This window comes from Anneissia japonica, unplaced genomic scaffold, assembly GCF_011630105.1.
Source record: "Anneissia japonica isolate Jap-2015-1 unplaced genomic scaffold, ASM1163010v1 scaffold997_len2565447_cov190, whole genome shotgun sequence".
Taxonomy (NCBI): Eukaryota; Metazoa; Echinodermata; class Crinoidea; order Comatulida; family Comatulidae; genus Anneissia; species Anneissia japonica.
The window spans coordinates 743563-767914 of NW_022696369.1; the positions used below are offsets into that span (position 1 = coordinate 743563).

The 24352-nt window shown below is 33.6% G+C and overlaps 2 protein-coding genes across 5 annotated transcripts in view; one reads left to right on the forward strand and one right to left on the reverse strand.

Moving 5' to 3' along the window:
- The window catches only part of LOC117101955 (myelin transcription factor 1-like), a 47027-nt gene extending 42828 nt beyond the window's left edge, over positions 1-4199 (forward strand). For all 3 annotated transcript variants that reach the window (XM_033242085.1, XM_033242086.1, XM_033242087.1), the window contains one exon: positions 356-4199. In XM_033242085.1, coding sequence (XP_033097976.1) covers positions 356-756 — 401 coding nt within the window. In that variant the 3' untranslated portion in view covers positions 757-4199. The remainder of the gene's footprint in view (positions 1-355) is intronic.
- Positions 4200-8030: 3831 nt separating this feature from the next.
- On the reverse strand, positions 8031-23096 carry LOC117101957. 2 transcript variants are annotated; one of them, XM_033242090.1, is made up of 8 exons: positions 22722-23096; positions 22529-22586; positions 19508-19568; positions 11231-11448; positions 10783-10920; positions 9888-10109; positions 9409-9473; positions 8031-8863 (listed from the first exon to the last, which is right to left on the reverse strand). In XM_033242090.1, the coding sequence occupies exons 4-8, from the start codon at positions 11444-11446 to the stop codon at positions 8695-8697; spliced, it is 810 nt and encodes a 269-aa protein (XP_033097981.1). In that variant the 5' UTR covers positions 11447-11448; positions 19508-19568; positions 22529-22586; positions 22722-23096; the 3' UTR covers positions 8031-8694. The 2 variants fall into 2 exon arrangements, with proteins under 2 accessions (XP_033097981.1, XP_033097982.1); XM_033242091.1 differs by lacking the exons at positions 11231-11448; positions 22529-22586; positions 22722-23096 and having other exon boundaries at positions 19508-20317.
- Positions 23097-24352: the final 1256 nt, after the last annotated feature.

Here is a 24352-nt window from a genome sequence, read left to right on the forward strand (position 1 = left end):
CCATCAAGTGTTCAATCTCTGATCTTGATATTGAGAGCCTAACTGCAGCTCCTGCGCCAGTTGGTCCCCTATAAAACCCAAAAAATAACACAAAAATAAATCATGTTCAAGTGTTGCAATAATAATTTGTTTGGAAGATAGATAATATAAAGACTGTGTGGATGTAACAGTGTCACAACTTGGCCTAGTAGTTCAGTTGGGTGTATTAGAATACATGTTTATATTTCTAAAAGAAAATCTTGAAATATCAATGATATAGGTTTTATCTTCCTAAGCCTGCCCGTAAAGGCCAGTTTGTAGAGCAAATGAATGTTAATCAAAATATAGATTACAGGACTATTTAATTTTCTTATAGATATTGAAAATGATGAAGATCTAAAGATGTTAGACCAGGAGATTCTTGACTTACAAGCTAGCAATACACAAACAGAATCCTCTATGTTAAAGCTACGAACACAGATTGCCTCGATGGAGACCAAGCTACGACAGTCAGAGCAGGAACATGAAGTCATGATGGAGAAACACAGGTCACTTGATAAACAGTTAGAAGAGCTTCGCACTGGACTGATGCGCCACATATCCGGCGGCAAAGATGCGAAAGCAGATAAACCGACTGGCAACACTGACAGTCTCCAATCACTTATCTCAACTCTAAAGAACATGTACGCAGATAAGTCGGACGAGGCGCAACGTTTCAACACGCACGTAAAGAATGATAATGTTGCGACAGATATTGCGGCAGTTCCGGTTCAATGAGTTTTTACCGTCACCTAAACGGAATGTTTAATTTTGTACTTGTCGCACATGAATGCTACTTGTTAAGATATGACGAGACCATCATGTATTTAATAATGGCTGCACAAAAGAATGTAATGAATCATGGTTTTAACTGCATTCTTCTTTGTACTGAAACATTTTCCATTATGTATCCTCAGTTAACTCTACAAATATCAAATTATCCTCCGATCGCAATTTTCTGTGCAATGCATTTTGGATGTGTTATGGAGATTGTGGAAAGGGTTTTTTCGAATAGATTTTTCTAGTGAATTTTGGTAAATATCTGTAAATTCATAACCTTTTTAATGGACACAAACAGCATAGAAGTTGCACCGCAAAGATCATGCCTAATTCTATTTTGTAGAGCATAAAATTATGTTCTAGACTACCCTAAAATTTATTGATCTTAAAAGTGTATCCAAGAAAATAATCATGTGGTTGTGAACAAAAAAGAAAATACTCAGAGTGATGAAACTAGTGAATGAAATACATCCACTTTAAATTATATATACAACATCTGTGAACCGCAGTGTAAGTTCATTTACAAGGTTAATCAATGTCTTTTCACAGGAGTTCAAACTTATAATATACCAATGAATGTTTTAAACCAACTTGGAGTGGTTTGAGCTATAGAGGGCAGTGTTATGTGTATTCCTGTGAAAAGAAGCAGTCTTTTATTCATCATTTCAGCACTGAGTCAATACAAACCTTTCCCTTTAAAACCGGTGCTAATTTTGATTGTATACAATATTGCCATCTTTGTGATCAATTTATTAAATGTTTATATATTTGATTAAGGATTCTCAAAGATTAAATTGTGAAGAATTTGATTATACAAGATCCAAGAAAACGTTATTGTCTGTATGCTACAAAAATTTGCTTACCCACAGAGCATTATATGTAATTAAAGAAAATCTGCTCATAATTTCTCTTTCATTAACTGTTAATAGAAATTACAAATTAGTTCTCTTATTTGTCAACTATAGTATGACACAACAATTAACTTAATTACATTTAGCTTAGGTTAACCTAACTCTTATAGCTATTTACAAAGCCTAGCCAAGAATTTGTCAATTCGCATGACTTAAGTAAATAAATAGTATGATCAATGTCTGCTCTTCTAGTTTGCACTGTAGAATGTATCAGACATTGTATGGCTACCTAATTAGCAAGTAAGATATAACTTATGTAATATAAACATAGTACAGATGAATATTCATTTCATGTAATTTGCTAAATATTCAGCAGTTTGTAATAGGTTTGTAGATATTGAATTTATTTCAGACGTAGTAGAAGTTTTGAGCTCTGTAAGTCATTCCATGGTTAGATAAATTCCTCATTTTTTTAAAAACCCTGATGATAATTTTACAATTTACAGTCTTGGAAATTGAGCAATTAGTGTTCATCATATACTTACCTGAGTATTCTGATAAAGTATTAAAAATAAAATTATTGAATATGTTTAAAAAATATATATCTTTTAAAATTTAATGAGGTTGCATTCTAATTACCTTCATTAAATTGTTTAAAAATTATTAGACAAGTTAATTTAAAATGGTGTTTTTATGTACTTGGTATTTTTTTTAATCAAGTACTTTCAATTTGCATCCTCCTAGGTAGTAGATCATCCTTTTAGTATCGTTGACAAAATAGTTTTCATTACATATGCTTAATTTTGTATTGTCAATTTTTTTTTTTTATTGTACATATAATAAGATAAACAGAATACCTGTGTTTAAAATACTTGTGTATCATTGTCAAGTTTAAAAAAGTTATTCTAAATTGTGCTTGTTTCTGTTTATTTGTATCAATTCAAGTCTTGTTGAAGTATCAACAAGTTAGATGTGACATGCACATGTTTTGTATTTTCTCTTGTGCTTTATCCATGCTTTTACCTTTCTGTGATAAAAAAAATCTGATTTGCATATATATGGGCATGGTGATGTCATATCAACACCCATATATGGGCAGGATGATGTCATAACACACCCATATATGGGCAAATCATAGGTATTTGTCACAGGAAAAACATTTAAACATAATAGCAGAGCATCAGGTTTCACCAAGTTACAAGTACCTAAGTTTGTATAATTTATGTTAACAAATTTTTAAGTACAGTATCGAAGTATATTTTTCCTTGTTAATATATTTTTATGTTTCAGATGAGGGTCTTCTGAAACATTTTACAGAATGAAATAACATTTTTTTCATACCATTAGTTGATTTATGATTGTATTGGATACCATCAGTTTAGAATATAAATATTTCTCACTTTGACAGGTGTTTATATTCTTTTTGATAAAATTTGGGTTTTTGTTAAAATGTCGGTGCTTATTTATTTCTTTTTAAAACTTATCAGATTGTTTATATTCAACCATCTTTTTAAAATGGTTATTGATTAAATAAAAGTAATCATTTAGCACCTTCCATTTGTTATTCCTCTCTGAGAGGGTAAGGGGTAAATTCTTATTATTTTCCCAAATGTCAAATCCATTTTTATAATGTTGCATGACAATAGTTTTTTTGTTTTTTAATTGATTTAAATTTAATTATTTAATTATTGTTATTTTTTTTTTCTCTTAGAATTTAAGATGTTAATTCCAGCTATATGATCTGAATTAGGTGTAGGCTTAGAGTGTAGTCTGTTAAGTGACAGCTCTTGTTACTGTTATAAGTGAAGTAGATGTTACACTTTGGGGGTTGTGCATTGCGAGATAGGTTTGTGCAATATTTAAGTTTTGTCAGGATTGTTGTATTTATAATATCTTGAAAATGAGGTGATACGCCAGTATCCATAGTAATTACAATATAAAAAATCCATGAAAAAAACATTCACAAAATAAGAGACAAGATGGATGTTTTAAAATAGAAATTCAGGTTGAAGGCAGAAATAATAAAAGTGAGTGGTTTATTGTAAGTTATAACTTAAAGGGACATTTTTTTTTTTGGAAATGGCATCTATTTTCCATCCTATATTTTGTAGGTAAAACAAATGAAATGTGTATAAGATTGATATCTGATGCATATTTAATAGCAAATTGTTGACCAGTTGAAAATGAATTTTGAATACTTACATGCTTGATTAACTCGCTTACAGATGACACCTGTAAATTTGTTATACCATATGAATGTATCATGCATCTTTCTAGTTCAGAAAAACAAATTACGTTATCAAATTTTAACAAATGTACTTTGATAAATTTTCCGTATTTCTTGCTTTTTATTTTTGCTTTCAATTTTTGCCACAGGTTTTTCAAGGATTCTGTAACAAATGCATTGTTGTATGTCCCTTTAAGGTGGGTAATTATTGAGATGTTACACAGTATAACATAGCAGGAGTGAAACTCACCTGATGTTGTATTTCTTCATGTACAATTGTAGCAATTGAGAATAAATGTTCTTCTGTGAGAAAAATAAAATAATTAGTCTCTAGTGTATGAACTTGTTATGTTACAGACAAAACATTGAAGGTGTGAGAATTGGCCATGGGATTGTACATTGATGGTTGAGAATGGATCATTGAATTTTGTATTTTTATTTATTGAAGGTTGAGAATGAACCTTACAAGAATATTAATCAGGATGTTATTCTGAATGCTTGTAGTGTTTTACTTGCATATTCTCTTTGTGCCTGGTGATAACACAAGGCTGATGTAGTCACTATCTTCAGTTTGTCCACCAACATGATGTTCACTCCTTACAAACTTTTAGGCCTGCCTTTCTTGGGATCTCTTTCAGGTGTCCAAATGAGTTGGACATTGTGTTAGCGATGAGGATACATAGTGTCAGAGGTTAGAGACCAGGTTTGAAGCACTTGGACCTGCTAATACTGTTATTTGATGTAATTACCTATTTCTATGGATGGGATATGTTAAGCTGTTAAACACTATAATACCTCCTTGGTTTGACTGGACAAAAAAAAAAGAACCCAGTACACTATTTTGGGAGTATGGCATTGTTTCCTGGTTTACTGCCCAATTCACTTCCTGTAATGTGTATGTACAATCTGTGTTGTGTTAGTGAAAGTAACTGCTGCTTATACATAGCACAATAACATTCCTTATTACTATCTGGAATCTCTGACTAATGTGCTGATGATGAACGTTAGCACCCAGAATCAGGCTGACTATAAACTGTCACAATAACTTAACAGTAGTCACACTCGCATCCACGGATAGCATTTAATACATTTGCAATAATTATAACTGTAATCATAACAAAATCATAACAATAAATATTCATTGATTTTCTCTGTACACATTTGTTAATCCTACATCAAGAAAAATAGCTACAGTAAAAAATGGATGGTCACATAATACAATAAAAAAACGAAGATACTTGTTTCAACTTAAGTTCTACGATGCTTATAATTTCAAAAGTTCTAAAAATACTTCAGAAAAATTCCTACTAATGTTTAACATCTAACCTGATTATATTTATTTTGACTGGTTTTGATTTCAGAGTTTTGTTGTAAAACAATCAGAAGAAATCTAAACAACTTTCAGAACTTTTCATAATCTCATTCCCATTCATTGACACCATTTTATGGCATACTATACAACATATCCATTATGTTAACTTAATATTAAATTTGTCGTCTTCTTCAGCATTTAAAATCAAATTAATATTCTCCAAAATGCAAACACAAATTTACACAAATAAAAAGTAAATATAAAGCACCATGCAAGCGTCATTACATGTGTTAGTAAACAAGAATTTTGTTTCAAATATAATGACAATCTAACCCAACTTTAAGAATATCCATAAATTTCTTATACATTATGCAATTCTAATTAGAAATAATATTACTTTGTCACCATACTCAACATCCATATGTACATTTCTATATTACATAATAATAATCTATACATGACTCAGTAATAACCCAAAACCTGAACAGGGATTTTAATTACTTAGAGAATCAGTTATGTACTGTACCTGCGTGCTCCAGCACAAAATCTCCATTAAAAATGCGGCTTTCTTAAACAATGCTTCATAACAAAATTTCTATCAACTTGAAACCAGTTTAAACTCATCCATATAAGATTATGATCTGGTTAACACAGTTGACTCTAGCCCATAACACATGTTCTAACCAATTACCTATTTCACACCCGAACAATCTGGTTGAACCAGTTTAATTCTGTATTCCAATCACATTCTAACCAGGGCAATTCAAATAAAAAAAAAACATTTCCTGTTAAATCAAATAAGTAGATTTTATATTTTTTTAGTGAAGTATAAAATTTAAAAAAACATCCAGATAGTCAAAAGATGATATTGTAATTATCATGTTTAATAGTGATGAGATGGAATAGGTAGGGAACCTTTGAAATATTGTTAGACTACAGTATATATTACTGGATTAACAGTCCTACCTCTCTTTAGAGGTCCATAATCTATAGGCTTTACAGCTATACGTATACAGTCCTATACTTTGTGAACCTTAAGAAAACAACTGAAAAAATTTGCATTAGCATTATAGTAGTCACTGGCTTAAACAATCCATGACCAGAGCCCTGCGGGCGTCAACGTTCCTATGCATGATACACGACTTTAAGAAGATTATATACGTATAGATATATATATAAAATATATATACATATATATATATACATGTACGTATATATATATATTTATATATATGTATACATATATATATTTATATATATATACATACATATATATACATATATGTTTGTGTGTGTATATATACTTATATATAAGTATATAAGAATATAAGTGCATATATACGAAGTATATATATAGGCCTATATAAGTATATATGTATGTGTATATATGTATATATATATGTATGTATATATATATATATTACGTATATATAAGTATGTATATGTATATATATGTGTATATATATATAAGTTTGTATATATATGTATATATATAATATATAAGTATGTATATATGTTATAATGCATATATGTATGTATATATATATACAAATATATATATGTAGGCCTATACACACACATATATATATATATACATACATACATTACAACATACAAACATACGGTTGGGTCAAATTTGAATTGTGTTTAAAAGTGTTTTTTTTTTTTTTAGCAGTGTTGTTATTATGTGGGTTGGATGTTTTGGAAAATGAATATGACGTTCTGAAAGGCAAGGCAAAGACTGTATCATACGCATTTTTTTCTATTAATATTTTTATTTTATTATTTCTAAATAATTTGTTGAGTAACATAACATGACCCTATATAATATGCTGGTCATTATTTCAATTTAAGGAGAAAACTAATAGCTAATACATTTAACATAATTTCCAAACCAGAGCTTTGCAGGCGTTAATGTTAACTAATATATTTCATACATGAAACTATAGGCTAAACACATTTTTTCTATTGTTATTGTTATTTCTAAATAAATAGTTCAGTAACACATGTCCCTATAGAAAATGCTAGTCATTTCTTGTAATTTCAAAAGAGTAAAAACTAATAAGCAAAACATTTAACATAATATCAACAAAACTGATATATTAATACATAATGGTCATGAATGTTGGCTGATACCCATGTTTTTTCTATTGGTATTGTAATTGTATTATTACAAAATAATTAGTTCTGCAACACAACATGACCCTATATGATATGCTGGTCATTACCTATATTTAAGGAGAGAAAACCAATAGCTAATACATTTAACATAATTTCCAAACCAGAGCCTTGCAAGCGTCAATGTTAACTAATATATTTTATACATGAAAGTATAGGAGAAACACATTTGTTTCTATTGCTATTGTTATTTCTAAATAAATAGTTCTGTAACACAAATGTCGCTATATAAAATGCTGGTCATTTCTTGTAATTACAAGAGGGAAAACTAATAACTAATACATTTAACATAATTTCAACAAAAGTGATATATTATTATATAATGTTCATGAATGTTGGCTGCAAATATCACTTTTGTTGAAATTATGTTAAATGTATTAGTTATTAGTTTTCCCTCTTTTGTAATTACAAGAAATGACCAGCATTTTATATAGCGACATTTGTGTTACAGAACTATTTATTTAGAAATAACAATAGCAATAGAAACAAATTTGTTTCTCCTATACTTTCATGTATAAAATATATTAGTTAACATTGACGCTTGCAAGGTTAGTCATTACTTTTAATTTCAAAACAGGAAACTAATAAGTAATACATTTAACATAATTTCAAGAAAACTGATATATTATTATATAATGTACATGAAGGTTGGCTGATACTCCTTTTTTTTTTTTTGGTATTGTAATTTTATTATTACAAAATAATTAGTTCTGTAATACAACATGACCCTATATGATATGCTGGTCATTTTTTTTGTTTGATATCAGAAGAGGGAACTAATAGATAATACATGTAACATAATATAAAAAAACTAAAATATTATATACATTGCTAAAGTAACATTTCATGAAACATGCTACAGTTCATGTAGAGTATACACAATGATCTGAACGTGTACGCGAGGACAATGGTCATTTTCTAAATATGGCAAATCTAATGCGATTTTAAAGTCAGGCTCCGGAGGGAAAGAAATTGTTGATATGTTGCAGGACTGAATTTTATAGGACAGGAAAATGTAGTTTTATCAAAAACTGAGCAACAGTGAAGGAGATACAGAGGTTTGAATAAATAAAAACAGGGGGAAGAAGGTGTAAAAATGGGCGGATATGCCCATTTTCCCCCCAGTTTTGAAATATAAAAAAATCTGTATCTCCCTCACAGTTCCCAAGTTTTTTATCAAACAACATTTTTCTGTCTTAAAAATAATGAGTTCTACAACATATCAAAAAATGTTTTTCCTCCGGAGTTTGACTTTAAAGCTTACAAGGATGTTAAGGGCAGCATGGTTTTTGGGGCTTTTTTTTCTTTTGAATTTTGAGGATTATTGTCTATAAATGAATGTCAATGTGAGTGATGACTGTGTGAAGACTTGTGATGGTGCATCTTTGTGGTAAGTGGTCGGTGAATGCGGCAGTTGTCCAGCCTGTTTGATTGAAGAGTGTGGTCTTCCTGCACGAAAAAGACTTGTCCTCATCCGTGATCAGGAATATATTGGTTCTGTTGGGAAAATAATTAGGAATTAATATCATATGGAATGTAGTACATTTTAATGTGTGTTTGTTAATGAGGTTGATAATGACAATGTATTGTAGTGCTGTGTGAAGAACAGAGATGTTAAAAGGTGTTTGTGTGGTACTACACATAAATAGTATCCAAACCAATGTTGGCAGAGGGTGGTGAAAACTATTACATACAATATACAACAGGTATGGAAAAGCAGTTGTTATGCATTTTCGTGTGGTGATTTAATGATATAAAGCAAATAATGGTTGGTTTGTGAAGTTTTTGTCTAGTGAATTGCAAGAATAATCACCTATTGTGTAGGTGTGTGAAAATCTGAGCTCTATATAAGTTGAAAATGGCAATTTTGTATGGGAATCGTATGGTGGTATTGAAGTGGGGCCTATGGAAATATGACCATTTCTGTTGTCTTTTAGATTTATTTTTGCGTATTTTAATATTCCTAATGATAAGAATTTTGTGTGGAACTAATGTGAATGAATGGAGCAATCTCTCACAGTAGGGTTGTTTTAAATACTTACTCATCTTCGTCAATGCCAATGACGGTGTAGGCATCAGAAATGGGATCTACGTGCACATCCTGAACCTGTGGATGATGAAAAAAAAGTGGGTGCACATTATTATACTGTAAATATCGGCGTGTAGATGGACCTGGTTGGGAAAAGTGACAGTGGTGTGGCAGTTTGCTCAAATGGAATGTATTCGGGCGCATAGTACTTTATTTGCATGGAAATGGTGAAGTGTGAAGTGCAGGAATTTGTGTTAGTGTAATGTTGGGATTTTGTGTAACTGAAGGGTTGCCTGTTTTGTATTTTGGGTTCATGGTAGTTTGAGGTCGTTTGTTTAAGTAAGATGTTTTTTTGAAACATGTGTAATAAACTGTATGTTGAAAAGGCCTTTAGCGCATTGAAAACAACGTTTTGCTAAAATGTAGGTTATTTGAAATTGTTGTGGAATATGTTGGTTAGGGATGTGCAAATTGGTAAATATAGGTACTTACAGATATGGTTGTCATGTCCGTAGACTTCAGTTGGGTTTTGTCCTTGTAGACCTCTACTTGAACATTTTGGAGGGTAACCATTTGTCCTTTATGTGCTGGTGTAATTAAAGACGAGTTGTTATTCCACAGTTTGCAGCGGATGCGTTTGGCTGTTGGCTCGTCAGCCAAAATGACATCCGTGCGGCGCCAGTTGCCTGAAGGACCATCCTGTGTTGGGTAGACCTGCAAAGGTTTTGAAAGGAAATGTAAAATATGTTTAATAGTAGATATTTGTTGGTTGTTCATAATGTGTTTAGCCTGTTGTTGATGTTTGTGTAGTAAGTGTTAGTGCGAGTGGATGGCAATGAGTGTTTGTATGCAACATGTGTTGAGGTAATCAAGTGCTGTTGGTTGTATTAGTTATGCATGTCAATGAAGATGTGTTATACAAAACGTTTTTCTGACAGTCCTATTCCTTACTTTAATGATGTTATGAATAAGAATGTGTAAAATGAATAATATACCTACTTCTCACGTTTTATTAGGTTAGAATAAATTAAATGAAAATATACTTTATTAAATAGAATTGACACTTTATTTATAAAATGATTTTTTGTGATATTTATAAATTGTTGATATTTATAAATGATAGTTGTACCTTCCTTTTTAATGTAATTTTTTCTTTTTAATGTCATTGTTAATATCAATTCTTATTATAATAACTTTATATAGAAGACAGTAATTATCTTCCATTTTATGTAATCCTTATGTTTTCTTGCATTCCCTCATGTATTTGTAATTTGCAATTTGGCCACAAAATGTTGCTAATGTGGTTCCTGAATTAGAAATTAGTTTTGGTTTGCAGGTGAGACTAGGGGTTGTGGAAATATGTAGCAGTATACAGTATTTAGCTTACCTCGTCTACTTTAGCAGAAATGGTGAGCCTTCTTTTGGCTGGTGATGCTAGGGCCTCTGGCACGCTTTTCTCGGTGGGTTCGTAGAAGTTGTTGAGGGTGTCTTCAGGGATTTCAAATGCTCTACCTGACTTGTAAATCTGGAAGAACAATTTAAATATTAATGTCATTTGTTTATGCAGTAGATCATGGAACAGAGTGGGTAATGTGTAAAAAATCATTACCAGCAAATGCAGAGAAGACCTAGCTAGTCTTTGTTGTAATGGTATTTCATATATAGTAAGAGTGTTTGGTTTAATATTAGTTGAGCAAAATGTTTGTATGAATGGTGGTGTGTGTATGTGAGGAGTTTGTTTTGTTGTTGAAAGTAATTAGGCATTTTGAATTGATGGAAGTATAGAAGATGCAGTGTAGGAATACCGAAAGCTTTTAAGAGGGCGCAGTGTTTACCTTAGACTTTTCACTTAGGCGTAGGTAGTGGACATCATTTGATCGGTTGTTGGTGTAGTTGGTGAGGAGGTAGTAAATACCTCTTTCGACCTTGTTGGCAAGATCTGCATGGATGGTGACCTCAATTACTTGCAATGCGTTGTCCATTGCATAAAAGTGTTTGTTGGTGCCACGGGTAGAAGGTGTGGTCAATGCGTAGATGTTGAAAGCAGCCATATCTGTGTTGGAATGAGTACAGCAGGGTATATTGTGGTTTATGTATTTTCGTTGAAAGAAGTTGTTTGCAAAAAAATTTAATATATAATTTTAAACATATATATTGCAATCAATTTGGGCTATATGAATTTGGGCATTATGAATATAGTTCATAAGAAGTATTTGACCCTGTTAAGTTGTTGAATTTGTTAGAATTCCAATAACCTTTTCCTTTTTTATGGTGCCTTAAAATTTCAATCTTGTGAATTTATAATTGCTGTTAAAGCCTAATGAAGTTAAATTAATCCTGGTAGTAGTTGTCATTGGTAATCAATTGGGGATTTTCATAGCTGTCAATGAACATCGTGTAGTTTGTTTGTTGCTATATGGCCCTATTGTCGCTTCTTTTTTTGTGCAGGGTGAAATATTCTACGTAATGCTTCCCCTGTCCTGTGCAGGATGTTAGTGTATCTAAGTTATGTTGTGTCTGTTGCAGGGTGTCAGTAGTGTAAACTTTTATAATTTTCAGGGTAGGGTGTCATGGTCTAATGTCACGTTTCTTGGGTCCTATAAAGGGCTGTCTCTTATACACATCTAGATGTGTGGGGGGGGGGGGGGGGTGTGACATGGATTTTAGGAATGAAATCGTGGTCTTTCGTGTGTCCTAGTTTTAGAGGTAATTTTTTGTGTCCTGTGCAGGGTGACATGGTCTTTTAACTTATGTGTTTTGTCGCCCATGTAGGGTATCATGTATTTTGCAAGTTTTGTTTCTTGTGCAGGGTGACATGAATTGTTGTTTCTTGTCTCATGCGCAAGGAGTCATATATTTTTTGTAATGTTTTATGTGTCATGTGCTGGGCGACATGGATGTGATGTTGTGGTTGTTATGTTCGTGCCGGGTGTCATAGTTTTCAAGCTCAGTTTTTCTGGTACCATGCAGGGCACCATATTTTTCAAGTTATGTTTGTTGTCTCCCGTGCAGGGCGTCATATCCTTTAAGTTACGTTTTTTGTATCCCGTGCAGGGTGGCACAAATGTCAAGTTGAGTTTCTTTGGTCCCGTGCAGGGTGTCATGGTTTCTGTCATGTTTCTTGTCTCCCATGCAGGGTGTAATATTTTTCAAGTTATGTTTCTTGTCTCCCGTGCAGGGCGGCATGGAATCAAAGTTATGGTTTTTGTCTCCCGTGCAGGGTGACACAATTGTCAAGTTAAGTTTCCTTGGTCCTGTGCAGGGTGTCATGGTTTTCTGTTATGTTTCTTGTTTCCCATGCAGGATGACATGCATTTGAGGATATGTTACTTGTCTCCAGTGCAGGGTGACAATGATGATAAATTTTTTTTGTTCCCTTGCAGGGTGGCTTGGTTTAAGAATTTGAAGGTGCCTGATATAAATAGCTAATAAAATAAATATGGAGTTTGTGTCGTTATTTTCTATATATTAATGACAGTCTAAAATAGAAATCCATGTAGGTTTATGGTCACTGAAGTAGCTTTCAAGCGTGCCAAATGATTGTATGTTGTTTGGTAAAATATTTGTGTATATATGATCTAAACACGAGTTGTAGTCTGTAGTAGGAGTCTTTATAAGTTGTGTGAATCCGAATTTGTCTAAAAGTAAATCAGAAAGTAATGCGGTGGCATTGTTGTTAATTAGAAGGTCAATGTTGAAATCTCCTACAATGATCAGTGGTATTGTGGTATTTATCTGGTTTAGTAGATTAGTAATTGCATTAAGTAAATTAGATACAGGAATCCTTGGAGGTTTGTAAATAGATGCAATATGAATGCGTCCATTCATCGTTTGTTTACATGACAAAGAAATTTCTACTGAATGTGAATCAAAGGTTTTGTCCAAGTCAGTTGTTATGTTGTCTTTAGTGTAAGTAACAATACCATATGGTTTTTGTTTAGAAGAATGCCAAGAGGGCACATTAGTATGAAAGTAGAATCCTTCAATATGAATTTGGTCAGTTGAATGATTTGAAATATGAGTCTCCGTGAAAATTATAATGTCAGCAGAGGTGATTAAATAATCATTTCTGATATCTTCGATGTGGCGTTTTAGAGAGCGGACATTTTGATGGAGAATTGTTGTAGAAATGTTATCACCTAGTCTATCAGGTATAATAGGTTTCAGGTGTCTTATCGTTCGCAGTTGTTCCATTTCAAATTTGACGTTTTGGTCGACTGTTATTTTTGTAGCGTTTAAATCAACAATGTGTAAGCCGGACAAAGATGTTACTCTACTTAATGCAACGTAATGTAAATGTGAAGGGCATCTTGTACATGACATATCAATGACAATGTTTTGCAGTGTAGCACCTTGACACTTGTGTATTGTTTTGGCTGATGCGGGTCTTATAGGAAACTGTTTGCGCATGACATCCGCATTTTTGTAACGTCCAACTCGAAATTGTCTGGAAATTCGAGTTATAGGTGTCCATGTTGGATGTATTGGTGGTTGGTAACGGTGCGTGTTGTTTTTTCTTAATATTTCACCAATTGGTTTGTCATCAAATTCAATCCAAATTGTGTCGATGTGGTCATGTTCTGTTGTTTCTAAATGACGTACCATACCAGAAGCACCATTGGTCAAGCCATCTTCAACTGTAACATTAACACATAGATCTACTCGTTGTGCAACACCGATGCAAAGCTCATGAAATAAACCCATAGTTCTTTGTGGGTTCTTAGGAATAGATCGCAAGATTTTTGATTTAATGGATTGATCTACATCACCAGTAACAATGTCTTGAGCGTATATAATATCTTTTTTTGTTTGAAGGTGGTTGAAAACTAGATTGTTATGGTCATCAACTTTTTTGTTTGTATGATATATATGTGTGGTGTTTGAAGGAGCCTTTGTGTGTTCATCGATTGTTCTTGTTTGAAGTATATTTAAGTCAGCTGGTGTATGTTTTCCCTCTCGAATGCGATTCAAAATATTTGCAAAAGGTTTGTCATCTTTTTGCCGCATGATTTCAGTTAGTTCGAAGGCAAGAAAGTGTTCCTTCCATAAGTTTGTGGCAAGAGATCCATAATTGTTAGAATCATTGAGGAAAATCCAATTGTCAAATACTGGTTTCAGTTGAAATAAATCTCCAACTGCAACTATGCTTACTCCACCAAATATTGTGTTGTTACCTAGAATCTGCTGTAGTCTTTTGTTGATATAATTAAACATTCTGTTGCCGACCATTGAAATTTCGTCGATGAATATTACCTTCAGGTTCATGTACTTAACCTGGAGTGTGTTTAGGACATTTGCTGATAATGGAGTATAGTCATAGTTTTGATTAGCTGGTATGTGTAAAGCACTGTGTATTGTTGATCCCCTAATATTGTATGCAGCTTTTCCAGTTGGAGCTAATAACAATATTTGGATATTGTCAGGATTTATGCCGGGTTGACTAGAATAATATTTAAGAAGAGCATTGTGAAGTGCTCGTAAAACCTGTGACTTTCCTACACCAGCCCCTCCAGTTAGGAAAGTGAAGTGAGGCTGTGTTTGAGTCTTGCACAAGTGTAAGACGTGATAGAAGAATTGCTTTTGTTTGCGGTTGAGTGTTCTAATCATAGCTCTAAGTTCACAGTCAGAAAGACGTGGAGCAAGTAAATCATCTGTGCTGAAAGTATTAACTGCCAGACCAAGGTCTTGCCCTATATCGTATTGTTCAATTTTTTCATTTTTGTTGGTGATTTCAGTGCCTTTTTGTTCGTTTTGGACTAGACGGTTTGTGTGTTCAGTGTTTGGAGCTGTTACGTTAAAAGCATCTGTATCTTCGACATTGTTATGAACATTGTCTAGTTGTTGTATTGCTAGGTCAATTGCCTTAGTGTTGTGATTGTATTCTAAGTCTTTAGGTTTTATCACTGACTGCAGTTGCAGATATCGTTCTTTGAATGTTGAACAACCACCTTGCAAGTTGTTCTCACACCGCCATGGATAGTACAACATTATTTGTTCTCTGTAATAGTTTTCTGGATCTTTATCCTTATGGAAACGTACATATCTTATGATTTTAGCTCGTTTTCTTCGTTTATAATTCGATGTAGGATTGCTGATGCTTCGTCCGTCATCACTGATGTCACAGTCGTCTGAATTATCTGAATCAGAATCACTGTTGGATGAAGTGTGTACGGTTTTCTTGTTTTGGGGTGAATCGTACCATGCTGCAAAGTCAGCTAGACAGTAATGATCAAGCGATGATGGCCTAGAGATATATTTGTCTAAAAGTCCTGAACATTTTATGTCAGTAGAATTATCAGGTAGTTGTTCAATGTACTGAAGAGGTTTAATGAGTATTGTTCGATTTTCTGGAAGGGATGTATTTATGAATACAAATTGTCTCGAGGCTTTCCTTAATGGCAACTGTAGAGTTAGGTAAACTGCTTCTTGGGCACTGATTTCTACATGGTTAAGGAATATGTTTCCAATGTGACGAACACGCTGCACTATATCTAAATTTCCTTGTCTAGCCTCTTTTGTAGCTTGTTGCATAAGAAGACTCATACCTCTTTGACCTTTGCTGATGTAAGAAACTATGTACATTGCACAAGCGAATGGATCTAAAACGAATTGGAGGTCCATGTTTGCTTTCCATGTTGCAAGTATATCTTTGTTATATGCATTTATTCTGATTTCATTCGGTGTCCTTTTGAGGAACAATTTCTCTGATTTTAACGAAGATCGAATAGCTAAAATGTATTCTGCTCGTGTTGTTTGCAAGTCTTGTAGCATGTTTTCGAATGTGATAATTACGTCCTCTGCAAGTTTCAAGTCTGTTAAATATTTTTGTATTGTTGCATAAAGATTTGTTAATTTCCTTTTTTCACCGGGTTGAAATTGATCTAGTGGGGAGAGAATCACTGTTTCATCCATTGGAAAAATAGGAAATCCAAAGCGACAAATGCCTTGCCTTTTTTTTCTGCAGGTTTTTGCATGACGATGTGTTTGTAAGTTGATGGGTGTAGCCTCCTCAGTTGGTATGTGACAGGACACATATTTATCAACGAATTTGGTGATTTCCACGTTAGGAGATTGTCCAAACACAGGCGCATTTTCTATCCATGCTAGCATATGAATATGTGGAGATCCTCGTTGTTGAAACTCAACTCTGTAAAAGTGGTCTATCAAATGGCCAATTGGGTGATACGAACTTTTCAGGAAATTGTTCATGAATTTACGAACCATGTAATCAAAATGTCGAGAACATGTGACAGGATCACTTTGAATGAGCAGTGATTTTGTTTTCCAATCCATTTGTAAAGCCTCCTCATCTGTTATATCTCTACCATGCACCGTTCTTGATAGAATCTTAAGTAAATGGAGCCAACGTGTTTCTGCTGCTGATAATGATATAAACCATGTTGGAATACCAAGTTGACGAATCATTGCAAACAATTGTTTTTTGGCATTTTCCCAATAGGGCGGGGAACCTCTTAATGTTCGAAAGATTCTGAAACCTTCATCTAGAGAAAGTATACGTTTGATTCGATCAGGATGCTTAAAGTCAAGTGCTGTAAACTTGTGTCCATGAATTTTCTTTTTCCGTAAACATAGTGTAACTCGTTGTTGTATTTGTTGAATTTGAAGTTTTTTTACCTTGAAAAAAATGTTTGGAACACATCGGGCAAATCGTCTGTCTCGATGGCGTAGTTCCCATTTGCAGATTGTGCTATAGTGAACATTTGTGATGGTTTTCTTCCTGGGTTGTCCACAAAAAAGTGTAGGAAATGCAAGAATTTCTGAGTGTTTGTCTTGAAAAATACCCAATGGTGTGTTTCCCTCACTTGGTGCACAGCAATAGGCCATTTGATTTTCTGTATGGAATTCCGGTGTAAGCATTGTATCTAGAGTTCCAATAGATGGTTGATCATTTTCATGGATAATTTCAGTCCAATCATTGTCAGAATCAGATAGCAGTTCTTTAATATCTGGTGAATTTGTTTGTTTAGTATTCACATTTGTACTAGGTCTATCTTGTTTGTCTATAAATTCAATCCAATCTGTGTCGTTATTTGTGGCCGCAGAATGCTTCCATGAAGAGTCAACAATAATGCCTTCATCTTTGTATAGTTGGCTGTTCTGTATCAGCCACTTAGCAGCATCAATGACTTTTGATGGCCTGACATTCTCACTGTGGACTGTACTTTTGTAGGCAAGTTTTCTTTTAAATTTAATAGCAATAGTGTGTCCATCATCTAGTGTTCGAGGAAGGTTTTTGATGGTGGTTGAAACATTTGCAGGAACATTTACAACATTACCTTTGACATTTAATTGTCGACCTTTGGGAAGTTCCCTGATTTGCATAAATGGTGTTCTAAGTGCCACTAATCTTTCTTCTAAAGGAAATAATTTGAGTTCTTTTGGAATCTGTGTTAATGTCATATTGTTGTCTAGTCCCAACGGAGGAGTTTTTTTCAATTTAATGTATCGATGACATGTTCCACATAACCAATAGGTTTTTCTATGCAGTGTTGTTGTATGCAATTTAATATTTGTTATTTGTTTTGGATCTAGTGTGCTTAGGTTTATTACACAATGCTTATACCATAGTTGTTCACAACAGCAGCAAATGAATTCAGGGCCAGATTCAATAGATTTCCAAAAATTGTTTTGAATGTTGACCAATGTTGGCTTTTTGTGCAACTTTCGTTTTCGTGGACTTTTATTTATTTCTTCAGCACGTGTTCCATGAAGTCTAGCCTGTTTCATTCTTTTATGATTTAATTTTTGCTCTTTCTGTCTGTAAATAGGATCTGCTCGTTTTTGTTTTATGTATTCAGCATTCGATTTTCTGTATACTGGATCAATTCGCACCTTTTCCATGCGTTCAGCATTAGCCTTTCGCTCTTTCCTCCTGCACACTGGGTCCATTCGTTTTTTTTCTATGCATTCAGCATTACATTGTAGGTTTTTCTTTAGGTATATTGGATCAGTTCGCTTTTGTTTCATGCGTTGAGCATTAGATTTTTGCTCCTTTTTTTGGTATGTTGTATCTGTTCGTGCTTTTTTCATGCGTTTAGCATTACATTTTTGCTCTTCCTTTTTGAATGAAGGATTAGTTCTTTTTCTTCTGATGTGTCTTATTTTTGAATGTCGTCTTTTGTCCATTTCATTAAATTTTCTAGCAGTTTGTAATTTTGAAGTCAAATCTATTGGTTGTCTTTTGTTTTCGGCTACCTCATCATATTTATTAGTAGTTGGTAGCTTTGTTGATAGATTGATTTGGTCAGATGGTATATGTTGGTGCAAATTATTATTTAATTGTTTAGCAGCAAGTTCCTTTTTTTTTAATTGCCAAAGGCATTGTCTTTCAAATTCTGCAGCAATACGCTGTGATGTTGACGGTGGCTTTGTTGGTTGCTTTAAAATACCACTTGAAATAATATGTGTATTACATGTGAGAACAACATCATAGTGGTTGCTGTTTGTGTTATAAAGATATATAGCACAGTTGTTAGCATTTATTCGAGAACTCAGTGTTGTGGATGCAGGGTAACGAAGCCATTGCCAATGACTGCCAGATTTCGCATAAGTATAAATGTCGGTGTTCAACAACTGTGCAGCAGCTAAAATTTCAACTTCAGTTGACCAAACTTTATTATAATTCATGCGCGAGGTTTGTATGTATTGGTCAACTGTTACAGAAGAAGTTGGTAAATGATGTTGTTTGATAGATTTCACCACTAATTGTCTTAAAAACATGTGATGTGTTTCATTTAAGGTTAGAAGGTAGGACAAGCATCTGAAGAAGCAGTTTCCGTCACCTCTGATTTTTTTTACACTAGATGGCAAAATTGTGTTTGGCAAAAACTGAGGATTTAATATTGGACAAGGCTGGTTATTGTCCAAAATGTTGTAACAGTAATCATATGTTCTGAATTCTGATTGTTTTTCAATTCGCCAAATGCGATTAACTGGATAAAAAAGGAATAGATTATGAGAATGTACATTTTCAATAATGATATCAGGGTCAGTAATCATTGATGTTTTGAAATTATTTGCAACTAAAGATGTCTTGCTTGTCTGCGACATAATAATCCTATGTGATAACCTAACAATGCATTTTTACTTACCGATTTCAGCAGAGGAATTGTCCAGTAAAAGTAACAACGCCTATTTACTATATTATTCAACCTGGAGGAATTCAGGGAAAAAATGTTTGTAAATTTCATGCTTTTGTTGCAGGCATTTTAGCAACTAATTAAATAAAATTTAAGTTTTTTGTTAGACCTAAAATCTAAGATTTTCTTTTAATATTTGATCGAAGAATAGTGATGCTGCTGAATCAGAGTTAGGAGGCCAAAAGAATAATGAAAATGATATTTATTATATTACCTATTTAACATTAATTATTTGTCTGAATTTCTTGTCACAAGGTGTGACTAATTGTTACGGTGAAATTCTCATTGGACCAATTTATTTGAATTTCACAGGCAGTGTGGGGAGCTGTTCTTTCTTTGACAGGCAGTGTGGGGAGCTGTTCTTACTGTCAAAAAATGATGGTTTACACTGACAGTGTATCAATTTTTAGCCATAAAATATAAAAGATATTGTTTTATTAATATTATTAATTTCAATACTAGGCCTACCTAATTCAGGTTGACCACTTTTCTTGGATAAAATATTTACAGTATATGGGAACCTTAATTAATGATGAGTATGCCTAATTCTTTTGCCAAAAAGCATAAAAATACTGTGTATGCCTATGCCTTACAAAATCAGTTTTGAAAACCTAGGCTATAGGCCGACAAGTGTTAAGAGTTAAACCTAAAAATTGTATACAGATTTCTCTTACAAATTACGTTTTATAAAGAAGTATAGTATAGTAAATCATGTTTTTAACAGATTAAACTCTCATATGGTAACTGAAACAATGCTAGTCCAGAGTAATACTACTGTACTGTATTGCATATACCTATTTTAATACACTAGTTAGATTAGTTTTTCTTTTTCCATCTTGATTTTAGAGGTCAAAACAATATTCAATTTTTCTTTCACATAGTGGTGTAGATTAGTTTTTTATTATAAAGAACATTTTGCTGAAAACTTTTTTGGATACGACGCCATGTTATGGAGTTTTGAATTTTTAAATAACATGATGGTAGAAAATCGGCTCAAAAGCTAATCCTATTCCTGTTAGTTACGCATATTGCTGAATCGCAATGTTTGTCAACACTTGAAGATGTCTACCGATTCGTGAAAAAGGCCTATACTAGACAAATAGAAGTTTATGTGACAGTTATTAATTTTCCTCCGTCAATTATTGGGTGTTAAGCAGGCCTAGCTGGAAAGTGACAGAGAACTTTAAAGAACCTAGGCTAGGCCTAGTTCCCTAGCCTAGGCCTAGTTCCCTAGCCTAGGCCTAGTTCCCTAGCGTAGGCCTAGTTCCCTAGCCAGGCCTATGGGCTGAAGGTGGAATAGGCACTAGCCTAGTACATTAGGTCTGTGCCTAGGCCTCTCAAACTCATGGAATCTAGGCAAAAAGTTAAGATTGGTATTCTACATAGGCTTTAACCTGTCTATGCTAGTCCTTTATTAATAGGCTAAGCCCTAGTCCATGAATCGGCAGACATATTGAAGTGATGACAAATTAAACCAGAGGCATGTAACCTGCACCTTTTTAAAAAAATACAGTAATCAATAAACAACAGAGCTAGGGCCGCCACCTAAACTTACTAATACTAGCTTATGAATTCAAGAGGCTAAATTCTTGACATAATATTTTTTACAAATTTGTAACTCCCATAATAGAGGGTCGTATCACATTATTTTTCCCCGGATTTTTTTCTTTAAAGACTATGTCCACACCACTGAATGATTGACAAAAAATTGGAAAACTGTTTTTGACCTCTGAGGTAACGATTGGAAAAGAAGAGCCTATATCTAACCTGCGTATTAGAATAGGCCTACTAGGTGTGTAGCACAGAAATGCGCGACACTAGCACCGGCATAATTTTTCATTTAAATGTATCCGAGGGGCCTATGCAAATATTTCTGAATAGGAAGGCATAATGCCAATATTTCTTAATGGAAAGGCTTTCAAAATTAGGATATTTTATAATAGAAACCTCTAACTTAAATGTCATTGCACTCTGAAATTTACACGATTCAAGCCCAGTCCTAGTTTCAACTGCTCTACACTATAAGGCCAAATAAAAAAATATACTTGTTAAGCATCAACCCCCCCCCCCCCAACCTTTTTTCGGATAACTTCATTATTTATCTCTGCACGGTATTCAGTTTCAGTTTATGTCACTGTTTTGGCTTGTACATAAAAGAAAGTCTACAACTGACTCAGTACTGTATCTGCCTTATTTTAAACATTTCAAACCAGGGTACAACAGATTTGTTTGTACATTATTCACTTTTGGCTAGGCCTTGCCTACGCACAAGTGTGTGTGTAAATTGTCTTGACTTTCTCGAGTAGGTTGGCCTAGGTAGGGCTAGCTGCCAGGCCTAGTCATTTGGTACTGTAGCTTGGCCTAGTTATTAGCCAATCTATATCGGCCAATTGAGGCTACGTAGCTGGCTAGATCGTAACACAAACATTATTTGTCTTTTAAAGTATTATTATCATTTTCAAAACATTGCTTATTATCTAAAAAAACAACTAAAATAAACAAGTACTAGTAGGCCTATGCCTGACTAAGTAGGCCTACATAGTATTACTATTATTACACCGACGTCTGTGACAGTACATGAGTTGATATTGGTGACGCGCTTCACTCAATCAAGATAACATTAACAACGATTATTTCCATAAATTATCGGAATTTTTTAGTTGATTTTTGTCATTTTTCCCAGAAAAATAGAGGGCCGGCTAGAAAATCAGGGGCGGGCGGTGACGCTTAACAAGTACTGTATATTTTTGTATTTAGAATACATAGATAGGCTAGTAAAAACAAACATGCAGAGCAGCGATGCGTGACACTGGCGTGATTACAGTTTTCATTTAAATGTATAATTGGGCCTATGCTAATATTTCTTAATGGGTATGTAGGCATTATAAATTAGGATATTTAGGAAACCATTGATTATTCTGTTATTAAATGATAAATTATTTTCAAACGAAACATGAATAGGTTAGTACATACCTGTCAATACTGTGACTGGACTTGGATGCGATAGTAATGTTTGTTGAGGCTACAAAAACTGGAGAAAAAGGCCGTGCTCGAAATATTTCGCAAACAGATGACAAGCGCCAGATGAGCAACACAAAAAAGCAAGGCACAAATTCTAGTTTCACTCGCCTTTCAAACTAGCAAAAACTGTGTGAAAAATACGTACGTCTTCAAACTGGCGAAAGCTGTGATGGAAATTCCCAATCAGTTGTCGGAAAGCAAAACCAGTAATGAAAAATAATGAAAAAGTCACAAGACGTCTACCGGCCACAAGATTCAGCACGGGAATGATGTTTGTCGAGGGTCGACGCAACAGATATACTGTAATATAATGACTCGTGGGGACCATGTTTGAGGTCTTCGACCGGCGGTCTGTTACCTTCTACTAAATGGGTACACAAAAGTAAACATAATACATTTTGGTTATCAGCGGATGACAGTTTTATCTGGTTGTATTCTATTGCCCTGGATTTTGTATCTGTATCTGTCAGCTACTGCACAATCGCCCATCAACTTGGCTGTCACGTGCAGTGACCTTCGAGTAAGTTAACAATATTAACAATAATTTTTCATATAGAAACACATCAATTACCAATATTTTTCCATAGAAACAATTACAATATCAATAATTTTCCAACAATAAATAGGCCTAGCATTTGCATTCTTTGAAATTGTACAAATTGTCTATATTTATAACAAATTATAGTTCACAAAGTTCATTCTGCTTTAGCAATATTTATAGTCCCAACACTTCGAAAGATCGTCGAAGATCTTATGACGACGTCTAGGTATTTTGGCAGATCATATCGTACGTCTTCTTAATATTAGGCGGGGGTTTTATGATTCAAAGTGGTTTTATTAATATACGCTGATATTTTCTCTGCTGCTTCGAAATCGTTTGTGTATCACGACATAAGTCAATACCCTTCGCTAACAATCGTTTGTGTATCACGCCATAAGTCAATACCCTTCGCTAACAAGACCCTACTTGTCTATGGATAAAAGATAATTATCAAAGATAATGATAGCTTAGAAAGCATTCCGTCTGCCACCTGTCATTCTTGCTACTATAACAAATTATATTTTAAAAAGTTCATCCTGCTGTAGCAATATAGCCCCAAAACCTCCGAATGACCGTCGAAGATCATGACGACGTCAGGTATTTTGCCGGTGACCTTAGTACAGGTTAACAATATTAACTATAACTTTTCATATAGAAACTCGTATACAATTACCAAGAATTTTTCATAGAAACACAACATTTATCAAAAATTTCCCAACAATCAATTGCATTTGAAATTTGGTAAATTCTACAAATTGTCTATATTTATAACAAATTATAGTTCACAAAGTTCATTCTGCTGTAACAATAATAGTCCCAACACTTCGAAAGATCGTCGAAGATATTATCTTCTTTAGGTTGTTTTATTAGGCGGGGGTTTATGATTCAGAGGGGTTTTAAAAGCTGATATTTCTCTGCTTTTGAAATTTCCGATATCGTTTGTGTATGACGATGTCAATACCCTTCGCTAACAATACCCTACTTGTCTATAGGTAAAAGATAATTATTATTCAAGCTAATGACAGTTTAGAAAGCATTCCGTCTGACAGTTCTCCGTCTTGCTACTATAACAAATTGTAGTTCACAAAGTTCATTCTGCTGAGTAACAATATTCCCAACACTTTGAAAGATCGTCGAAGATCATATGACGACGTCTAGGTATTTTGGCAGATTATATCATATATCTTCTTTAAGTTGCTTTATTAGCGAGGTTTTTTTTTTAATGATTCAGAGGG